At 53.6% G+C, this 20,847-nt stretch overlaps 1 protein-coding gene across 5 annotated transcripts in view; it reads right to left on the bottom strand.

Annotated features, from left to right (window-relative positions):
• The window catches only part of PLXNA4 (plexin A4), a 607,888-nt gene that overhangs the window by 66,282 nt on the left and 520,759 nt on the right, over positions 1-20,847 (bottom strand). For all 5 annotated transcript variants that reach the window (XR_014297154.1, XR_014297155.1, XM_082661365.1 and 2 more), the window contains 4 exons: positions 11,812-12,012; positions 6,577-6,673; positions 5,990-6,180; positions 1,927-2,078 (listed from right to left, as the gene is read on the bottom strand). Coding sequence is in view for 3 of the 5 variants with exons in the window: in XM_082661365.1 (XP_082517491.1) it covers positions 1,927-2,078; positions 5,990-6,180; positions 6,577-6,673; positions 11,812-12,012 (641 nt within the window). In the remaining 2 variants the exon portion in view is untranslated. The remainder of the gene's footprint in view (positions 1-1,926; positions 2,079-5,989; positions 6,181-6,576; positions 6,674-11,811; positions 12,013-20,847) is intronic.

Below are 20,847 nucleotides of genomic sequence, written 5' to 3'. Positions count from 1 at the left end.
AAGGCCAAAATAAGCATTCTTGCAAATAAATATTTGTGCATTCTGTTTATTTAGGGAAAGTTCTAGAAGTATTATTCCCAGGCTAAAGATGTTTGACCTGCATTTCCAAACTGCCTTCCAGGAAGGTCGTCCCAATTTACCCTCCCGACATGAACGTATGAATGTGCTATTTCTTATGCCTCTCATCTGCACTGGGTGGGCATTAACTTTGAAAAATTGTTCCCCATTTCATTGGTTACTGCTGATGTTAAACATTTTTTTAATATGACTTTAGTTCTTTGTCTGTCCTGTGAATTGCACATTCATGCTCTCTGCTAATTTTGTGATAGCTGCCTTTTACCTATGTCTTTTATCTAACCTCTTTAAATGTTAAGAAAAAGCGTACTGTAACAGGCCATAACAATACTCTCAGTTTATCATTCATATTTTTACTTCACACACAGGGTTTCTGGTGCACAAGTTTTGTCTTACGTACTCAAATCTAATCTTTTCCTTTATAATTTTTTCTTTTGCAGTTATACCTGGAACATCTTCCCTTTCTTGAAATCAAATAAATTCTCACCTGCATTTTCTTCTAACCCTTTCACGTGTTCATTTTTTACCCTTAACTCTTGAATCCATCTGGAATTTACCTTGGTGTATGATGGGAAATAAGAATCTGATATGGTACCTTTACCAGGGGGTGAAACTGTACCACTTATTGAATGAGCTTTGCTTTCCTTGCTGATTTGAAATGTCATCTTTATCACATACTAACAGATTCTTTTTCTGGTGTTCTATCTTATTAAGTATCTTATTAAGTATCACGATATTTAATCATGTGGCTTTATAATATTTTTTATATTTTATATTTATATCTGGCTATACAGGTCCAGAGCAGGGCGCTTTAAAGTTCCCCAAATCACAATATATCCGTAGCAGCCCGCTTTGGTTTTGTTCTAGGAAGGACAAAAAGTTGAAGGAGCCACAGAAAGGTCTTTGGGTAAGTAAGTGATGATGGACCAGGATGGGTCCTACCAAGCCTGGAGCCTTCAAACATCTTATCTACTCTTGAGTGTTTTGGGAAGAACCGGACGGAAATCAAGGAGGAATTGAGGATGGCAGGACTGATGGTTCCAGAATCACAAAATCTGGGTAAGACTCAACCAGCACAAGCATAAACACACTCACCTACCTAAGTGAGACCTTGCAAAGAGTCAATAACTTATGCACACGGGGCCAAGTGGTAAGGTTTCACTCCGGGAGGGGCAGCAAAGAGGGTGGAGAATATAGATTCTATTGCGCTGGTGAATATTTATTTCATGCTTGTGTTTGCTGGGCTGGAAAATTGTATTTACTTATTTACAAGGCAATACATGACTCACAGACCTTCCCTGCCATGTAGGTTAGAGGTCAAGGTCACTCGTTGAATGGCCCTCTCCATGGACCAGCAGACTTTGCTGGAGAAAAACAATCCAAGTCCCCACAGGCCTGAGAGTGGGTGTGAAGGTTCATTCTCAGCCTCCACAGAGGGGAGCACAGGATTAGCTTTTTCCGTAATTGGGGGAGGACAGGAGTGGGGAGTTAGGGACAGCGGAGGGAGCTAGGGCAAGGAGCTGAACTCACACGTCTGCAGATTTTGCTTTTGCTTTGTCTTGTTCCCACTCAACCTCACACCTCAAGGAGGTAATGATCACTTTCCCCTTTTCTCCCAGCCATCTCCCCTTCCCCTTTCTAGACTTCCCCCAATACGGCAGCTAGCTAGTTCGGGGGCTGGGGAGTTGTAGGAGTCCCCCACACCCTAGCACGTGAGGGACGTTCTCCTTTTCTGTCCATAAGTTCTAAGACCATCTATTGTTGGTCAGGGAAGGTAAGTCAACATCAACCGTCTATTTATATGGACTTCTCTTCCCTGCTCCTCCCATGTCTCGGACGGCCTCCACTTACTGTTCCGCAGGGATGTAGCCATCTACCAAAGGGCTGCACTCCACGCCGGCCACCTTGACATGGGAGGCGATGTCCCGGAATTCCAGGCCCAGGTTCTCCCCTCGGATGGTGACCTTGGTGCCCCCTTCCCGGGGGCCTGTCACTGGGATTATCTAGAAGGAGGAAGCACAGTAATCAGACACCAAGACAGCGCGATCCCCCACTGCTGATGGGGCAAGGGAGAGGCTGCTGGCTCTTTCCTATCTCCATCCCATTCCCTGAGTTGAGTCCAAGTCCACGAGGGCACCCAGGTCTGGGACTGTCAAGGGGCAGGAGCTTCTGGTAGAATAGTCCGTGCCTGTGTATGGTTTTAGGAGCAGGGTTCAAAGCCCCTTGTTCCTCTTCGCATTTCACAGGAGAGAGAGAACGTGATCTGCAGTGTTACTGGGTAATTCACAGAAAATCGGGATTAAAGCCTTCCAGCATATGCTCGTGTTGGTTCCACTCTCAGTGAAAATGAACAAGCCTCCTATCGACCCACACAGCCCTCCACACGATGGCATCCACCCATCTTTCAAGAGCCTTGTTGAAAGTCACTTCCCCATCACCAGATGTTCTCTCTGTTTCTCTCCACTGAGACTTCAGGACACCTTCTTTATGCTCTTTTCACAGTAACGTTTGTGTCGGATTCCCCACCCTGCCGCCCCCCCACCCCACCTCTTCAGATCCTGATTCCCTGAGAGCAGGGATGGTGGTGCCTCCTTTCCCTGTGTGAGCTTTCCAGTGATGGCACCATATTTTATTTCTTGAGTTGTAATTGTACTGAAAACCCCAACGATCCAAGCATCTTCCTGGTGTTAGAAAAGCCTTCCTCGCTGCCCCTCTGCCTTCATTGTTTGGCTTGGTTTGTCTCGGTTTAATTTAGACTTTACCCTCATACACTTGCCCAAAACGACTGGCTTTCCCTCCGAAGACATCACTGTTGATGCTAAAAACCCATGACTGGAATGTTAGGATTCAACCACCAAGGGCCTGCTTTGAGGTGGCGGCTCAAAGTTCACGTGATCTAATTATAACCTCCCACAGCAGTGACCTTAGTGGCAGAAGACATTCCATGCCAGCCTCTCCTGGCATTTCACAGACCAGAGAAGGGCCCATTTCCTGTTCCTGGTGTCTCTGAACATCAGCACCTGGATCTCGGCCAACGTCAATGGGATCACAATAGGAGAAGCCCAGGTAGGCTACCTCTTAATATTTCCGACTCTCTCCATCCCCCCAGGGTCACAAGTGGGCGGTTCCATCCTGGGGGGAGTGCGGAAGGTGGGGAAGGGAGTGACAGCTTTGCCGAGCCTTGTAGGCTATTCACCTACAAAGCTCAAGATACTTCCTGCTTCTCACATACGCAGGTGTGCACATCTGTGAGTGTGAGGGTTCATGAGTGTGTGGGTTTGCACATGCACGTTCCCACTGCAGTGGGAAAAAAAATAGGTTCTTTGGAGACACAGGCTTGTTTCTGTGTGAGGGAGATAGACAGATAGAGGGGGGGTGGGCAGCGGGAGCCCCTGTCCTTCCCAGATGCCTGCCCAACTAGTCCCCAAAGCGCCACTGGCACCTGGCAGCAGCATCTGCATATTTCAGCCCTGGCTTGTCGTCCTGAAAACGAAGTTTTATCTCTGGCCCAGTCCATGGCTCTCCAGGATCCCTGGAGGGCTGCTGCCAGTACGGAGCCAGTAAATAGCGTCCGTCGCAGGGAGGTTTGTTTAATTTGCCATCTCCTCCCTGTGATGTTTTTGGTCTCAGGCCAAGAAGAAAGCCAGTCCCACTGTTTTCACCAGACACACCATTAGCGGTCCTGAGAGGCAGCCCCCTGGGGGATGGCTTCTTGCTACGGGGCTCTGAGGGTGGGGGCCGGCAGGAAAGGAGGGGGGCCCTCGTTCAGATGTGGCGCCAGAGGCATCCACCGGCTCTACTTTTCCAGATAATTCTGTAGGCAAAATACGTAAGTATCTTTCCCCAGTTTGAGAATCACTGTTGAGATTCCTACCCATGCAGGAGACTGAAGTCGGGGCTGAATGAAGCTCTTGGCACCTGGAAAACCAGGCATGTGGAGGGTGAAGGTGCCAAAGCGGGGGCACACCTAGAGGGCCACGCCCGAGAGGCTGCTTTGCCGGAGGAAGCTGCTTACTCAGAGTCAAGCTCCTTCCTGCTTTTACACATCCCCGGTGCGCATGCAGCATTTGTGAGGGAGGGTCGAGGGAATGTATGGGAGTGTTTGCCTTTGTGGTGGCGGAGGACGGCAATCCAGTAACCAAGGGACTCGGCCTTCAGGGGCCCTTGATTTACGCTTTGGTCAGAGTAAACCTGAGCATGGGTCTTTTCACGTGGGAAAGGGTGATAATAACCTTGGCCTTGGCAGGCATCATGGGTTGAACCGTGTCTCCCTAAATCCATGTGTTGAAGTCCTAAACCCCAGCACCTCAGAATTGTGACCTTCTTTGGAGAAAGGGTCTTTATAGAGGGAGTCAAGTCAAAATGGGGTCATTCAGGTGGGTCCTAATCCAATAGGACTGATGTCCTCATAGAAAGAGGAAATTTGCAGAGACACACATGGCAGGAAGTCAATATGAAGAGGCACAGGAAGAAGACAGCCACCTACAAGCCAAGGAGAGAGGCCTGGAACGGACCCTTGCCTCACAGCCATTAGAAGGAACCGACCCTGCGACACCTTGATCTCGACTTCCAGCCTCCAGAACCGAGAGACAATACATTTCTGTTGTTTACCGCCCTTCACTGCAGCAGCCCTAGGAAACCACACAGCAGGGTTGTTGTGAGGCCGGATGAAGTGAGGGATATGAGGCTATTTCACAAACTCTGAAGCACCACACAAACGTTTGGCCTGTGATTGTGCCCGCCGTTGTAAGGGTACCAGATACGGGTGTTTGTGAAAGTGCACAGAGCTGGATGCCCAGCGTCCCCTCACTACGGATGGATAGACTGAGCTTCCGTCTCATCTTCCCTCGGTCCCCCCGTGGCATTATTATCAGCAGCAGCAACCATGGCAAAGAGGCACTGAGCACCTACAATGAGCGAAGCACTGGGCCCCAGGTGCAGACGTGTCAGACACCGTCCTGTAGCGGAGACACGCACGTCTTTCCCTTATTTTATGAGCGGAGCAAGGGATTCCAGCCCGGGTGCGGGGGACCTTAGAGGGTCTTCGTGCCGGGAGTGTGGGGGTGAAGACACCAGGGCAGCGATGGGCTTAGACACGGGATTTAAAAATGATTTTAACAGTGTCAGTGATCAACGAGGAGGCGGAGGGTGATGAGACCCCCACGGGCTGGGCACGCAGCCAGGCATCGTGCATGGGTTCGCTCATGGAATCCCTGTCACTCCTGTGAGGTGGACGCTTCGACCCAGGGCACGGGTGAGCAAGCTGAGGCCTGGAGGTGGAGATGAAGTAGTCGCAGGGGACCCAACAATTACTTGGGATTAGCAAATGGAGCTGGGATTCAAACGCTGTTCTCTGTGATCCCCCGTCTGCCCCGCCCCTCATGGCTCCGCGTTCCACGGCCCGCGTCCCTCTGTCCCCCTGAACTGTGCTCCTGGTCCGTTCCCACCACTTCACAGCTTCGGTCTGCTTCGTGTGAGTCCCGAGGCCTCTCCGCTTTGACCTGCTCCACCTCTCCGGGGCTGGGCTCCACGCCCTTGACCCCAGGCAGCCTCCACCCACAGGCTGACTGCTTAATGAGGCCGCAGCCGACGGAGCTTCATGGCCTTGCCACCAGGACTCTTGGAGACAAGGAAGGGGTGTCGAGGACCGCGAGTCCTCTCGGACGCGGCTCACACGGAGACTCCATAAGACAGCCGAACCCTCTCTGCTCTCGACCTCCCTTGATGAGGGGAGGGCCTCTGAGCCAAGCCTAAAGCTGCTACGGATTTGCAGGGAAATGAGGATGCCTGCAGCCAGCTGGGCGCCTGGTGGACACAGGGGTGACGGATTCCATGCCAGCCATGGCTCCCAGGCCCCGCCCGTGGCAGGACAGGGCTCAGCAGACCACGGCGGGCCCAGCGGACCACGGCTCACCTCTGTGATGCGGGGGTTCGTGCACTTGCTGTTGGTGCCCGACAGCTCCAGCCAGTGGCTCTCGTGGATGGGGCAGTGCTGCCGGAGGGTACACTGGCCCTGGCCCTGGCACCAGCCGCATTCGAAGTCCGGGTCCGCCTTGAGGCACAGCCCGCAGCTCTCACGCATGGCGCCGCACTTGTAGAGGTGAACTGTGGGCAAAGGGCAAGGGGGGCTTGGAGGTGGGGGCAGGGGGCTGGGAGGGGCCCGGGAGTGCAGACCAGGAGGGCAGTGCTGGCCTGGATGATGGGACATGAGGCAGCCTTGTCCCCTCCACCCTCCGGATGCAGGGAAAGCCTGAGCAGAGGGTCGTGGCTGGGCGGTGGAGCCTCCCTCAGTCTCTGGGGGCCCCCTCCAGCCCGCGCTGCTCCCTCCACTGTACTCCCAGCAGCCGTTGCCCTGCGCCCCCTGCGCCGAGCAGTCACAGAGCAGTGACGGCGCTGGGGAGGCGCGGAGAGCGGGCTTGGCTTGGGTGGGGACGGAATGGCACTGCCCACCGATGGGAGCTGCTCCCCCCTCCCCGGCCTGCCCGGGCCCTCCTTCCGCACCTTTGTTCTGAGCTGGGTTATCAATGTTGAAGTGCCCGTTCCACACGACTGTCAGCTTCACCGGCAGGTTGTTGATCTCCATCCCTTCGTAGGAATACTGCAGCCAGGACCGGAAGGAAAGGAGAAAGCTGGGTCACAGAGATTTCTAGGGGGGGCCCAATGTTCGGCCTGGTGTCCGCAAGAGTGCACGGGGTCAAAGGCAGGCCAAGACTGTGCGTGCATGTGTGTGTAAGCACACATCAGCATGGGTGGGCAGGGTGGGGACGTGCATCTCAGGGGACCAGACCAGGGGGTCAAGAAGCTAAGGCGGGGAGATGCCAGGCCTGGGGGGACACCCATTTGGAATGTGGGTTCACAGAGCAGATTTGAGCAAGTGGCTTGGCCACCTTCTGCGGAGGCCTGTTCCTGCCAGCTGGGCTCTCCCCAGGAAGTTAGTGAGAGAGGGGCCTGCTCCCGCCCTGGCTGCCCAGGGGAACCTGCCAGTCTTCAACGCGATTTGGGAGCTTTAATTTCTAGGACACGTTCAGGGGAGGTGGGTGCTTCACCAGAGACCTGGCCAAGCCTGATCTGCAGGCAGGGAGAGTGGCTGCAGAGGGGAGGCAATGAAGGAGCTGCACTCTTCAGGGGATGAGTGGCTGAGGGTTAACAGAAGAGGACTGCGTGAGAGCTCAGAGGTGAGGTGGGAAATCCTGAGGTCACCCTAGGGCACAAACCTGGGAATCTGGGTCAAGTCCCCAAAGGCTCCAAGACAGAGCAGGGGCCCCAGCTCCACAGCTGCCCATGGTGGGGCGGCAGGGAGCTGCCTCTGGGCCCCGCTTCCCTGCCGGGCTCTCCTCTAATGTTCCACCCAGCACGGGGCTGCGGTGCTAAGGCGGGGAGCGGGGGAAGTGGGAGGTACCTCTCAGGCAGCCCCCAGTATGCCCGCCCCCGTCCGCCTTCTGCAGCAGGCATTCTCTATCCCCAGGGAAGGAGGGCAGGCAGCAGGAGCTTGGAACCTGCCCTGGGCAGCTTTTCCAATCCCTACCTGATGATTTTCTCATTATTCCACTAGATTCTGCCCACCACAGGGGGTGGGATGGAGGATCAGAGCTGAGACAGGTTTTCTGCAGAGGAGGGGCTGAGGATGGGCGATATGTTGGAAGAGTTCAGTCCAGGAGACTTGGTCTGAAGTTGTGTTTGCAGAGCCAGTGGGCTCTTTTAATGCAGAGTTTAAGTTTGGTGGGGCTGGGCCGTGGGGATGCTCGTGGCTGTTGTGTCAGGCCACTGATGCCCCCTCCTTCACTGAGGGGAGGGCAGCACAGAAACTCGGGAATGCACCAGCTGTGGAGGGTCTCAGGGCCTCTGCCTCTGTAGCTTATCCGTAGGGCTTCTAAAGGAGATGTTATCATCTTAACCTGGGAACCTGCCCTATATTCCTGAGTGACAGAACGTGCTCCATGATGAGCATGCTGTCACGCTGCCTTCCTACAGAAACGTAAGTAGCGTGTGTGTCCAGCCTTCTTCGGGCTCTAACCTAGCACGCCAGAAGTTTTCACTAACTCCCTGGTGATGACGCCCAAGCCAGGGAGCCACATGTGGTGCCTGTCCCACAATGGCGGTGGTTTGCCTTGTACCATCCACACGCTCGTATAATCTCCCTCGAGACTGATGACATCTGGGCCAAGGCCAGGGTTTGGGCTGAGCCACAGAATAAGCAAAGCTCCCTAGCCCTGCAGAAACAACACTGGAGAATTTGTTTTGATCATCCCATAACTCAGCTGGGGACTCAGAAGCTTTTTGCCACGAAGCCCACTAGCCAACTCCCCAGAGATTTAAGTTTTTCGCGTCTGGGTGGGTCGTTCCAAGTCGTCGTGAGTTTTCTCAAAAAAAAACCTCTTCCCCTCTCATGGTGGTCTATGGACCACCTTCATCAGAGTCATGGGGGTGGGGCTGGGGATGAGGTCTACTAAGTGCAGATTCCAAGGCCCCACCCAGACCTGCCGAACTAGAACCTCTGGAGACAGGAGCATTTCCAGTTAGGTACTCTGAGTCTGGTGCTGTGAAAGTTAGAGAATCGCTGCTCCTTGCCATCTGCTAGCAGCAGGGAGACAGAGGACAGCCAAGGGGGAAGTGTGTAGGGGGGATGGGGGGAGAACCCGTTCCAGACGCCCCTTCCCATTTCCTCCTCTAGCCAAGCTCCACTGCCCCCATCCTTCCCGTCCCCTTCCTCCAAGGCCCCAGTGGGGGAAAGGTGGCAGGGGCCAGTGTCAGGCTGCTCCGACCTCTAGGAGGGATGCTGGTGGTGCCTAAATCGGCATCGAAGCCAGGCTCCTGCCTCTCAGGCCTGGGTCTGTCCAGGACCCAAAGTGGAAGCAGCAGGCAGCAACCAGGGGCGTGTTGGTCGACGATCAAGAGAACCTTCAGGCCCCTCTCAGGAAGGACCTGAGATCCCCCCGAGATCAAGGCAAGACATACTGCCCACGTATGCATGGGAGCATCTGCGTGCATGAATGTCTTTGCATGCGTACATGAATGTCTTCCCACGCGTGCTGAAGTGAGAAGAGGTCTGTGCACATCCGTAGGGTCTATGCATTCAGATGTGCGTGTGCATGTGAGCACACACGGGCACACACGTGTAGTGCCGTGTAGGGGCTCCGCAGTGACCGGCTGTGTGAATGTGGGCAGAGGATCCGAATCTCAGACTCCCCACGTGTAAAGTGGGAATTACACGCGGTGCGTACCTCACGGGATTGTTGGGAGGGTTCAAGATAACCATCCGATGCTCTGGGCACAGTGCCTGCTGCGGAGAATGAGCACCCAAATATTATCGTGTATTTGAATCTATGTGTGTGCACTTGGGGATGCTGTGCAAAAATACACCTGTGTTCCCCGTGTTTCTGTTTATGTGGAATAATAACAGCAGCACTTATTGAGTGTTTCTGCGCCAGACACTTGGTACACATGGAGACGGATGCACACGAGAACACTTATGTGCTCAGATGTGCGTGTGTGTGCACACATTTTCTTTCTGAAGGAAAAATAAAAAAGGCTTTAAGGATCAAATATGCTGGGCATTGCTTCCTCTTTCTCCTCATTCCTGAGATCTCAATTCTAAAATATTACAGAAATCATTAACCCCAGTATTGCCCACCAACCCCTTGACCTCCCCCCTCTAGGGAGGTCACGCTCCTTCCTGGAGATGCCCTCTCTCCCCCTTGACCTGCATCCTGCAGGGGGAGGGGCGGACTGCTGGGGACCCTGGACCACTGGCTCGCATCCTCCACCACTCCCCACCTCTGCTCCACTTAGCATTTATATAGCCCTCTATGATCAGTGGGCAGTTGATCCGCACAAAGCCCGGAGCTGGGGGAAGAGTGTTTCAGGCTCCTATGGGCCAGGAGGTTAAGTGTCTCAGTCAAGGTCTGGCTCATCGTGGCCCAGCTCTTGGACGACGTTGCTCATCACCTGGGGAAAGAGTGAACCCCAGTCTCCCTACTTTCTAGAGCAAAGAGAAGACCTCTGTACAATTTGGACGCTCTTCCCTCCAACCATTCCCTTGTCTGAGATTTTTTGCTGCAAAGTTCTATCATTCTATCACCAACGTAAGACACCAGTGTATGCTGTGTCCATCTCCAGGACCCCAGAGGCTCAGCAGACCCATTCCCAGCTGTGTTCCAGTAAAGCGGGAAGGGGGAAAATTAACCCCCTATCGGTCTCCCTGTCCTTGTTTTGCACGCAGTAAATTGGGGCACGACGAGAAACCATGGGGCCACTGCGGGTGGGTGGAAGATGGGCCTAGAGCCCTAGGGCCTCATGGCTGGCACTGTAGCCGGCCAGCTGTCCCCTGCAGCCCACTGACTCCCGTGATTGCCAGTGACTGAGGGGCGGGACTGGGCACTATTATTAGCAGCACTTGACATCTCCTGGAGCCTCTGTCTAAAGGAGGCCACGGATACCCACAGTTGCTTCTAACCCTCCTCCAACTGCTGCCTGTGAGCTGCCCTGTTCTCTGCCAACAGGCCCCCGAGGGCTACAGTGATTGGCCCGGGGCCTGTCCCCAAATAGTGGGCTGGAAGTGACCTGCCTGTCCACCCAGCCCCGTGTCACCCCATGCAGAATGCTCCTGTGTCTCTCTTTTCCTTCTCTGCTCTCCTCTGAGACCCCCCTCTGCCACCAAAAATCAAGGGTGGTGGGGCGGGCTTGATTTCTCACAGGTCGTGAGACCCTGCCACTCACGAACTGTGTGACCTTGGGCGTGTCACTGACCCTCGGGGCAAGGGTGGGTTACCCTGGAAGTCAATGGAGACTCAGGGCCAGCTTCAGGGCCCTGCACTCACCCACATGGCCCTTCCTAAGGTCTGCCTGCGTATCTCATTTGTATTGACGTATTTCATTCTTAAAGAAGGTCCCCCAAAGTATGTAACTCTCAGCCCCACAAATCCAATCCTGCCCCTACTCTGGGCCTCCCGTTTCTCCTCTGCACAGTGAAGAAGAAGGTGGGTTTCACATCGCTTGAAAATGTTACGAGTCTTTAAGTCTGTTAGTCTCTGAGCATCTGGGTACACAGCAATAGCCCAGAAAGAGAGAATGAGGGAGAGCAGAGCCGGGGCTGGGAAGGCCACGGGGCCGGCGGGGGAGCTGGCAGGCAGGGGCGCACTGTTAGGGCACACTGTGTGGTGACCAGGGACCAGGCGAAGGCTGCTGGCCGCAGGGGGCTGCTGACCCGTTGCTGGTCCAGCATGGACCCAACCTGGATTTCTAAATACTGGGCAGGGTTTGTGCCGATCTACACAGCACAGCCCCGGGGGGCTCCTTCCTGTTCCAAGGCTCCTTTTGCAGGGGCTGGTCTGTCTCAGAAGCCTCGTGTGCTGGGAAGCAGCCTCTGTGAGGCTGTACAGGCCGAGATGCGCCTTTGTGGGCTCACATGAGGCCCCCAGGTCAGCCCTGGTAGGAAGTCAGGACCCAGGGTTTCCAGAGCGGCTCTCAGGAAGGAGGATGGGCACGCCCTGTAAATACATCTGCCCACAAAGAGCGCTCAGCGGCCCCAAGGCGGGCCCCAAAGCCCCTTGCACCGCAGCCCCTGCTGGGTCACCACGACAGGGCCACACCTACAGGCAGACACTTGGGGGACTGGGCCGGGCTAGCAGGGTTGGAGGAAGCAGTTGTCGGGGGGAGCTGAGCGGTTCTGTGGGGGTTCGGGGCAGTCCTGACCCTAGGAGAGCGCCCGGCGGGTGGGCACACGGGGCGGGCACTCACAGAGGTGTTCTGGCACTGCACGCTGGAGCTGTTGAAGCGCAGGGCGGGCACCCTCTGCTCGCTGCCCTGGATGCTGAGGACGCACTCGTACCCGCGCTGCCCCGACTGCGGCTGGGGGAGGTTCTTGGCCTTGAGGGTGATGGGCTTGATCACCTCCACGGGCACCAGGATCTTGTCCACTCGCAGCAGCTGCGGGCAGTCCTGGGGACAGACAGTGAGGCTCAGGTCGGGCTGTGGGAAGCCCCTGGTATCACCCAGATGTTCTCAGACTCCACCCTCCCCAGGACTCCCCACGCACGGCCCTCGGCGCTGCTGCCCACCCCCGACCACCGTGGAGGAGGCAGTGAGACTGAGCCAGCCGGGTCCCGGCATCCCCACCTTGAGGCCCCTCCTCACAGAGCTCGTCCCCTGCCCTCGTCAGCTTCTTTTTCAATGCGCCCCAGACCCTCTGGTCCAGACTCCCAGCGGTCCCTCCCCTCTCAGCACCCTCCTCCCCTAGCAGACTGACCCTGCTGGCTGGGCGTCCTGTCCCACTTTGGGCTGAAGACCGCTTTGCCTCAGTTCCGGGCTGCCAAGAGCTGGGACAGAGGTGCCCAAGCGAACAGCTACACAGTGACACAAGCCCTGGGCCGAGGCTCTGGAATGTGAGTCTGGAAGGGGTGGGAGGACCTTCCATAAGGCATTTGGGAATGTTCTGCAATGAGCCCCAGAGACCTTTGAAATCCAGAAGCTTCTGACTGAGCTCCGGGGATGGCCGGCCCCCAAGAACATGCCCCTCAGAGCAGGTACACTCTGCGTCCCCTCCAGCTGCTCGTCCCCGAGCCAAGGGGGGCCTCTGAACACATTCGGGCATGGAGGAAATGGATCACTGGGCCCCTTTTCGCTGGGGCAATCAGCTCTGTTCAGGGAGGGCTGGGGGGAGAATGGGGTCAAATAAGGAGCACGGTGCTCTGCCCTGCTGGGAGGTGGGAGCTGGCGTGTGGCTGGATTCACAGGAGCTGCATGGACAGGAGTGAGGCCCCGGGCCAGGCAGGTCCCACCAGCCCCAGATTCCTCCCCCTGTGGCACTGTTTGGGGCATGCCCACCAGACAGACGGCTTCTGGGCAGGTAGACGGACAAAAGCATGGCTCACACATCCTTCATGAGGACGCTGCCCCGTGGGCTCACTGCTGACTCTCAGGGGCCCCCCTGACCTCAGCCCTCTTCCCCAGCAAAGTAAGGCAGAAAGGAGGCCAGGGGAAGGGCAGATGGGAGGGGCCCCAGGCAATCAGGCACCCAGCGGCTGTCCCCCCCCCGGGGTCTGAAAACAAACATGAGCCCCCCGGTCACTGAAAGCTGGAGGGAGAAGAGCTCTAGGGCCGCTGAGCTTCTGACGAGCTGTGGAACCCTGAGCTCACCACGCATCAATCCCCACTTTGAGACTCAGCTACCTCATCTGTCAATTGGGTGGCATCTAAGGCCCCATTCAGCTCTAACCAGTCCTGAGTCCAGGATTTGGGTGGTCTCACCTCTGTTCTTCCCGATTACCCTGTAGCCTTGCTTTAGGGAAGCACCCCAGGCCCATTAAATGAATGCCCTCCTCTCCTCCAGGCTATCCACGCCTTTATCCTGAATGGCTAAACGGGGGAGCAGCAGACCCAGCAATTCCACTTCTGAGTTTGCATCCAAAAGAGCTGAAAGCAGGGTCTCGAAGAGATACTTGATGCCCATATGCTCAGGGCAGCAGTACTCACACAGCCAAAAGGTGGAAGCAACGGAGGTGCCCTCGCAGATGAATGGATAAGCGAAATGTGATACATACATGCAATGGAATACGATTCAGCCTCAAAAAGGAATTTAAACACACGCTAAGTCATGGGTGAATCTTGAAAATTCACCCATGGATTCCTCTCATAGGAGGTACCCAGGGTAGTCACATTCATAGAGACAGAAGGTAGAAGAGTGGTTTCTGGAGCACGAGAGAAGGGGGAGTTAGGGTTTAACGGGTGCAGAGTTTCAGTTGGGAAAGATGAATAGAGTTTTGGAGATGGATGGTGGCTATGGCTGTACCACAACGTGAATGTATGTACTTATTGCCACTAAACTGTACACATACAACTGGTTAAGATAGTAAATTTTATGATATGTGTATTTTGGCGCAGTTTAAAATAAATAAAACAAAGAAGAGCAGCAGGGAGGCAGGCCAGCAGGAGGGGGAGGGGACAGAGGACACGGCCTGAACCCTGCCTGTGGCCTTGAGGCTCTAGATCGTGTGGGTCTCCAGGGACCACGAGGTCCCACGTGGAGCGAGAATCTTATGGTTCCATCCCGTGTCCTTGCCTCTGCTGGCATCTCATCCCCCTGCTCCGGCAAGATGAGAACTCGGGACACGTAAGAAAAGAGCGATTTTGTGAAAAGGATGAAGCTCGGGCTGGAGAGGGCGATGTGTGATGTTGGGGACTCAGGAGAGAAGACGGATGACAAGTGGCGAGCTGTGAGCCAGAGGGGCCGGGCCAGTCCTGACCCCGCTCTTCCCTCCCGCCGAAGACCTGGCAGCTGTCCCTCTCCTAAAGCATGCACAGCCTGACCTTGCCTCCTGCTACAAGCTGCGTCTAGGGTTGCATTGCGAGTAAGAGCAGAAGAGCTGGGATCTCTCATCCCCAAGTCCCACAGGAAAATACGGCAGCTCAAGAAAGGTACGCTGAGCGTGTCTGAATCTGAGAGTCCTCTGAACCAGCCCAAGGGTCCCTTCTACTTTGCAAAGGAGAAACCAAGCCAGGGAGAGGAAAAACATTGGTTCAGTGTCAACAGATGTGCTGGCAGCTGAAGAACTCCCACGCCAACCCGCCATATTTCCTCCTCTTAATGAAAGAGGCAAGTTCCTACTGGCAGTAGGACCACCTTAGGATGGGATGGTGGGCCAGGATTTCCCAGAGAGGAGCTGGGGGCCAGGGGGCTTCGAAACCCTCCTGTGGTGAGCTGGAACCTCGCCTAGGGGCTGGACCGATTCTGGTCCAGGATGGAAGCTAAGCCTCTCTCCTTCCCCCTGTAAGATTCTCACTGGGGCTTGTTATGAGTTCTGTAGTGAGTCCTGATTGCCAGTGGCCCCTTAATGGCCTAGTTTGCATATAAAAAGGTTGGCCACTCGGAGACTAAGTTCATTAATAATAATTGGAGAGGCCCAGGGCTGGGCTGGGCCCATTTTCCTCTGGTGGCGCTGCTGACTGACCCCGGTGTCCCTCCTAATTGAAATGTAAAATGGCCATTTTCCCCTAGACAACAAGGCATAAAGGGACCATTGCCACCGTGCTGCCCCCTCCTCTCACCCCATCTCCCCAGACCCTGCCCAGCCTCATGCTGAGATCCCAGGTACAAAAGCACCTATGAGTCTGATGCTCGCAGGAAATTTCAGAGTGACTTCCACGTTTCTCCATGACTCTGAGGCCCTGTTACCCAGCACTTCGGCCGTGGTCCTCACCTTTGCGCTTTCTTAACTAGAAAGAGTGTGGTTTGGGAATCCCATACGTATAAGTGCAAGTCCATCTTCCTCCTGCTAGTTTGAGTCTTGAAAGGACTCTAAACATTGCTCGGCTTCACTACGAACGGGGATTGAAAACTCATCCTCTACAGGGTCATTTGGGGGAAGTCCATGAACTACCATGTATGACGCGTCTGGCACAGAGGGAGCAAGTGCTCAAAAAACGTTTGTTCTTTCCTCGTCCTTCCCCCTTGACTCAGGCTGCACCTGGTCCCTCAGCTACTCCCTTTTCCTACCTCGTTTCCCAAGGATCCGTCTCCCCTGCCCCCGCCTCTGTGTGCTTTTCCATAAACACCCATCAATTCTCATGGTCCAGCCTATCCACCCCTTCGAAGCTTCAGTGCCCAACAATTTCAACAGCTCTGAGTGCCCCAACACAACAGGAATGGCTAGGGAGTTCCCAGTTCTGTTCACTGCTCCTCTAATGGCAGTCCCCTCTTCTGGAAGGTTCCGCGTGCTCTGAGACAGGACCTTCACCAGCCAGCCACGTGGCCTTGGGCACATCCCCAAACCCTCTGAGTCTCCCCATCCATAAAATGAAGAGGCTGGTTTGGAATCCATGAATTTTATGGTCCCAATTCTAATATGAACCCAGTAGGTGACCTGGGGCACATCCTCATATAACCTTTCTGAGGCTCAGTTTTCCCATCTTTAAAATGGGGCTAAACAATGCCTGCTAAACTAGCTCAAAGCGTCGTATTCAAAATATCGACCCCTGCATGCTGGAGGAGGTGGGGGTCTTTGCAGGGTACGTTGGTCTCCTGGAAGTGCCATTTACCTACCAGGAAGGAAGTATTTTAATAACTGGTATATTGTGACCTGGCATAGTCATACAGGTGGGTATGGCTCTCATAGGTAGTGCATGATACCGTTATCCTAGCTAACACAATGAACACGGTGCAAGGGGTACAAGGTTTCAACGCAGCGCATGTCCCACCACCTCCATCACCTTACACATATTTTGCCACGTGCTATCTTGTTTCATAGCACAACACATATAATCACCACCATGTCCATGAGAAAGAAATTAAGCACACCAGTTATCTCAGTTCCCACAGTGACCGTGAGCAAAACACCCTCACCATCATCTTACTGACTTTTGTCCCCAGATGATGATCTAGCCCCCTTACGGAATTCCTTAAAAACATACTGCCCTTCTCTTTTCGAGGAAGATATTTCTCTGAACAATCATTTGAAAGGGCCAGCTCTTGGAGGGTAGAAAACACCTGCATTTAGCAAGATTATTGGGAGACAAATGCATACAATAAGAACCAGATTCGCTTGGAGTCTGTTTTGCCCGTGGCTATGTTCTGCAGTCCTGAGAATGGGCTGAGGTTGGGGAGAAGGGTGGCTTGAGGTACGAGAAGATCTTTAAACGTCTTGGCTTTCAGAAAGTGGCTCCAGTGGGCTCCAGGCCCATCGTCTAGCCCTGTGCATATTTTGGTTTCCACTGAAATGCACACAGAAGTAAAGACAGCACCACTAATTGCAGGGGGAGTATCAACATATGAGAGCAAAAAAGATGCCTTTCCATCTACCACGTCCAGCATGTCGGTGGCTGCTTGATACAGAGGTTTCATTGCATATTTAAATAATTGAACACGACATAAAGAATGCTGCCCAGCTGGGAGAGGAAAAGCTGCCTTCAGGGCTGGTGCTTCCTCGGGAGGGGGTGGTGGGCTGTGGATTTACAGTCCCTAGTGTGTTTACAAGATGAGGGCTCTAATTCTCTCAGTTGTTACCGCAAGGCTGGGGGGAGCTGGGTAGGGGCAGCACGGAGGGGCAGCTAAGGGATAAGTAAATTGCAGTTCACCCCTCCCCCCACGTCACCTCAGCCCCCATCAATTCCAAAGACAAGTTAGCACTAGCCGCAACCAACCCCCAAAATTTACACTCACCTTCTCAACCCATGGTGCCCAGTACAAAAATGCAACGCACCATATATTTTCTTTGCTGTTCCCCAAGTTTATGCCATTAACGTGATCTACGATGGGCTGGTTTATGGAGAGAGCAAAGTAATAATACAAAAAGGAAATACTCATAGTCTTAAGTGGGGGAAGGGCAGATGAGATTGATGGAAAGTGCAGTTGAGTGCAGAGATGGCAACCCAGTAATGGAATACCTGCGCACAGGGGTTTGGCTTCGTTTTCTCAAAGGAGGGTGAAGGGCATGGCAAGGGTGCTTTTGTTCCCTCCAGTTGGATCCCAGAGGACGGTAAGAAGGGGAGCTGAATCGCTGACAAGGTGGGCTGGCCTGATCTCCTTCAAGTCCAGTTGGGGATAAATGCCCTTGGCCTGCCCTGTCTCTGGGCATGGGGCTCATTTCAGCAGCTGTCCCGGGGCCCGGACTTCCCCTGCTTTGCCAGCGCTTGAGTCCCAGGGAGGACTGACCTTGGGATCAGCAGATTTCCTGATACCCGTCCTGGCAACAGATTCAACTCAGCGGTATCGGGGTGGTAGGGGATTTGGGGAGAAACTTTCAAGCACAGCTTTGGAAATCAAATAGAATTCATTTTGCCTCTTCTGATCTTACAATTGTTCTCTGGAGTAAACACTCTGGTTGAACTTCAAGAAGAGAGGGGCTGCAGGAACTTCCTCTTTGAGCCTGTATTTAATGCGCCAGATGTGCCTCGGCTTCCTCGCGAAGCCCATCCCGCCTGGAGTCCAGAGAATGCGCTTCAGCCGCAGCTCACTTTGCTTTTCAGGTTAGATGAGAAATAACAGCAAAATAATCCAGCGAGGATAAATTCTTCTCAGTGGATTGGCTTTTCCGTGGAAGTTCGCCTTTGTTCGCCAAGGATCACTGTTATGAAGTGCGTGGGCCTGATGGGGGGCTCAGGTCACCCAGCAGAGGAGCCTGGGGATTCCAAAGCCACTGGGAGACCAGTGGTCCCTCCCGCCTGGTGCAGGTGAGAGCGTGGCCCTGTTCACGGCTGCCCCGGTGAAAGTCCATTCCAGTGGGAAGCCAGGAGTCTCGGCTGATACTGGGAGAACAGGACTGAAAGGACTCTGTGGTCCCACTTCAGCCTTCCCTCGCCTTTCTCTCCCTCTTCTCTTTGGTACCCGGGATCTGGCAGCAGATCTAAAGACCCAGGGCTGTTATCACAATGTCATCATTAGTTGAAACAAAATCATTCTTTGTAACTGGAATCTAGTGCCTATAAACAACATATGTTATTGGGCGTTCTATTTCTAATAATTGTAATTACTCGAGAATACTTGCCATTAATATAATAACAACAGTGATTGACCAGTTCTCTGTTCCAGACCAATAACTTCACCTGAATGCACTCTTTGTTCAGGGGAAAAAAAAAGAGGTAATTCAACATGCCTGGTGATAGTCAACAAAGCCAGTGTTGAAACTGGAAGACGCCCGGATGAAAGCCTTCCTAGGGATACAGGATGCTGCTGGGGAGTTGAAGGGCCACCTGGCAGCCTCCCTCTTGGCTAACAAAAGGCCTCTGTCTGCATCCCCACACTCAAAGGTTGAAAGCAAATGAAAACCTAGGGACTTCCAGAGAACCGCTGGGCCTGGGTCTCCCCTTCATTCCCAGGGTGAGTCTGGGTCTGGAAGTCCAGGGGAGCTCCAGGCCTGAGGCTGTGTGAGCCCCCCTATTGGGCAGAACTGGGAGACCTAGGCCACACTTGGACACTCACCCAGTAAGACCACTTCTTGGGCGGGGATTTCTCTTTGGTGCTCTCCAGATTATTTCCACTGATAATTGCAGAACTTCAGCAATCATGTGGACCAATGGTCCCATTTTACACGTCTCTAAATACAGATCTACAGATCTCTTACACACCTTTAAACCTCCCACAATGCCCCGCATATGGGAAATGTTCAAGAAGTGGGTAACGTAGGATGAGAGGTGACCTGTAACAGTGCTACAGAGTATCATGCCATGAATAAGCTCTTCCCCTGGCATGGAGAGGGGACACTTGTGCCTGGGGCTTCTACAAAGTCACCCTTCAGAGGTGTAATTTTCTTCGTTACCCCTTATTCCTGTTACCAGCTCTTCCCAGAAACAAAAATATAGACAACAAAGCAACAACATTAAAAAAAGATCATTATATTTCTGTTAGCAGCCGGGGCTTTTTTTTTAAGCTCTGAGGACAATATGACCTTCTTCCGCTGACCTGCAATGGCTGGCCTCAGCCAACAGTCCACAAATATTTATTTACTTCTTTTCCCCTTATCTCCAGGAAGACGCTGCTACAACAACCATCACGAGGTGGTCGACTCTGGTCTCTCCTCTGTGTTATATTCAAAATGGTCCATTATTGAGCTGGGTAGAATGCAGCCTCCAACTGTGGACCAGGAGTACAGCCTTAAGACTTCCTTCTCGGGCTTCCCTGGTGGCGCAGTGGTTGAGAGTCCGCCTGCCGATGCAGGGGATGCAGGTTCGTGCCCTGGTCCAGGAGGATCCCACATGCCGCGGAGCGGCTGGGCCCGTGAGCCATGGCCGCTGAGCCTGCGCGTCCGGAGCCTGTGCTCCGCAACGGGAGAGGCCACAACAGTGAGGGGCCCGCGTACCGCAAAAAAAAAAAAAAAAAAAAAAAAAAAAAAAGACTTCCTTCTCTTAGAATAAATAAGCATCCAAGAAAAAGAGAAGCCAAAGTTAATTCCATTCAGTGAAGTGATAAGGGAGGCACGGCGATTCCAAGATACCTGTCACTGTGATGGCTCGCCAGGCTCCCGGGAAAAGGGCTCATGTAAAATGGAAAGAGTTGGCGGTGGGGCCACAGCGGTGGGTTTGTCCTTCTTCACATCCCTCCATCCGTCACGTTCCTCCAGGCTTCTTCCTCTTCTGGGGACCCTGGCACCACACCCTCTGAGGTTCTGTGAATCCCCAGTGACCTCTGCCACCACCAGGTGCACATGGGTGCTGTACCTGGCTTGCAGTCTGGGCACCTGAAGACATTATTCTTTTATGGAGATCCCTGAATTGCACTGGGAAACGTGGTGGGCTATTGTTTTATTCTTTTCTAGGTTTTTTTCCTCTTTCTGAGCAGCAGATGCCAGCTGCTTTTACATATTTAAAAGAAAGAAAGTTGGGACAAGAGGGGCAAACAGGACAGAAAAGGCAGAAATTTGAAAACCTCCTTCAAGGTCATTAAATGATTAGGGCCCTTTGAGATCCACCAGAGAGCTCAATTGTCTCTGTTTTCATTTTATTCTCGGGCCTCTCCACACAGGAAATCCCTGCCACATACACCAGCCTGGAAAGCTGGAGAGAGCCTGAGAACCTCTTTGTCTCCACTGCCGTCAAGTTACTTGTAGGTTTCTGAACAACATAAGAAGAGGTGCTTCCTGGGCTCTTAGCCCCTGGTTGGGTGGGTCAACCAGCCCTTCTTCTGCTTCTGACCCTGCACCCCAAGACAAAGGCCCAGGATTGAGGAGAATGGATAGCCTTCTTTTAAATTTCTTTTTTAAAAAATATTTTATTTATTTATTTGTCTGGCTGCGCCAGGTCTTAGTGGGGGCACGCGGGATCTTTCAGTTGCGCACGTGGGCTCTT

This window comes from Grampus griseus (assembly GCF_964374135.1).
Source record: "Grampus griseus genome assembly, chromosome: 9".
Lineage (NCBI taxonomy): Eukaryota > Metazoa > Chordata > Mammalia > Artiodactyla > Delphinidae > Grampus > Grampus griseus.
The sequence above is the reverse complement of the archived record's forward strand: the minus strand, read 5'-3'. Positions and strand labels throughout refer to the sequence as shown.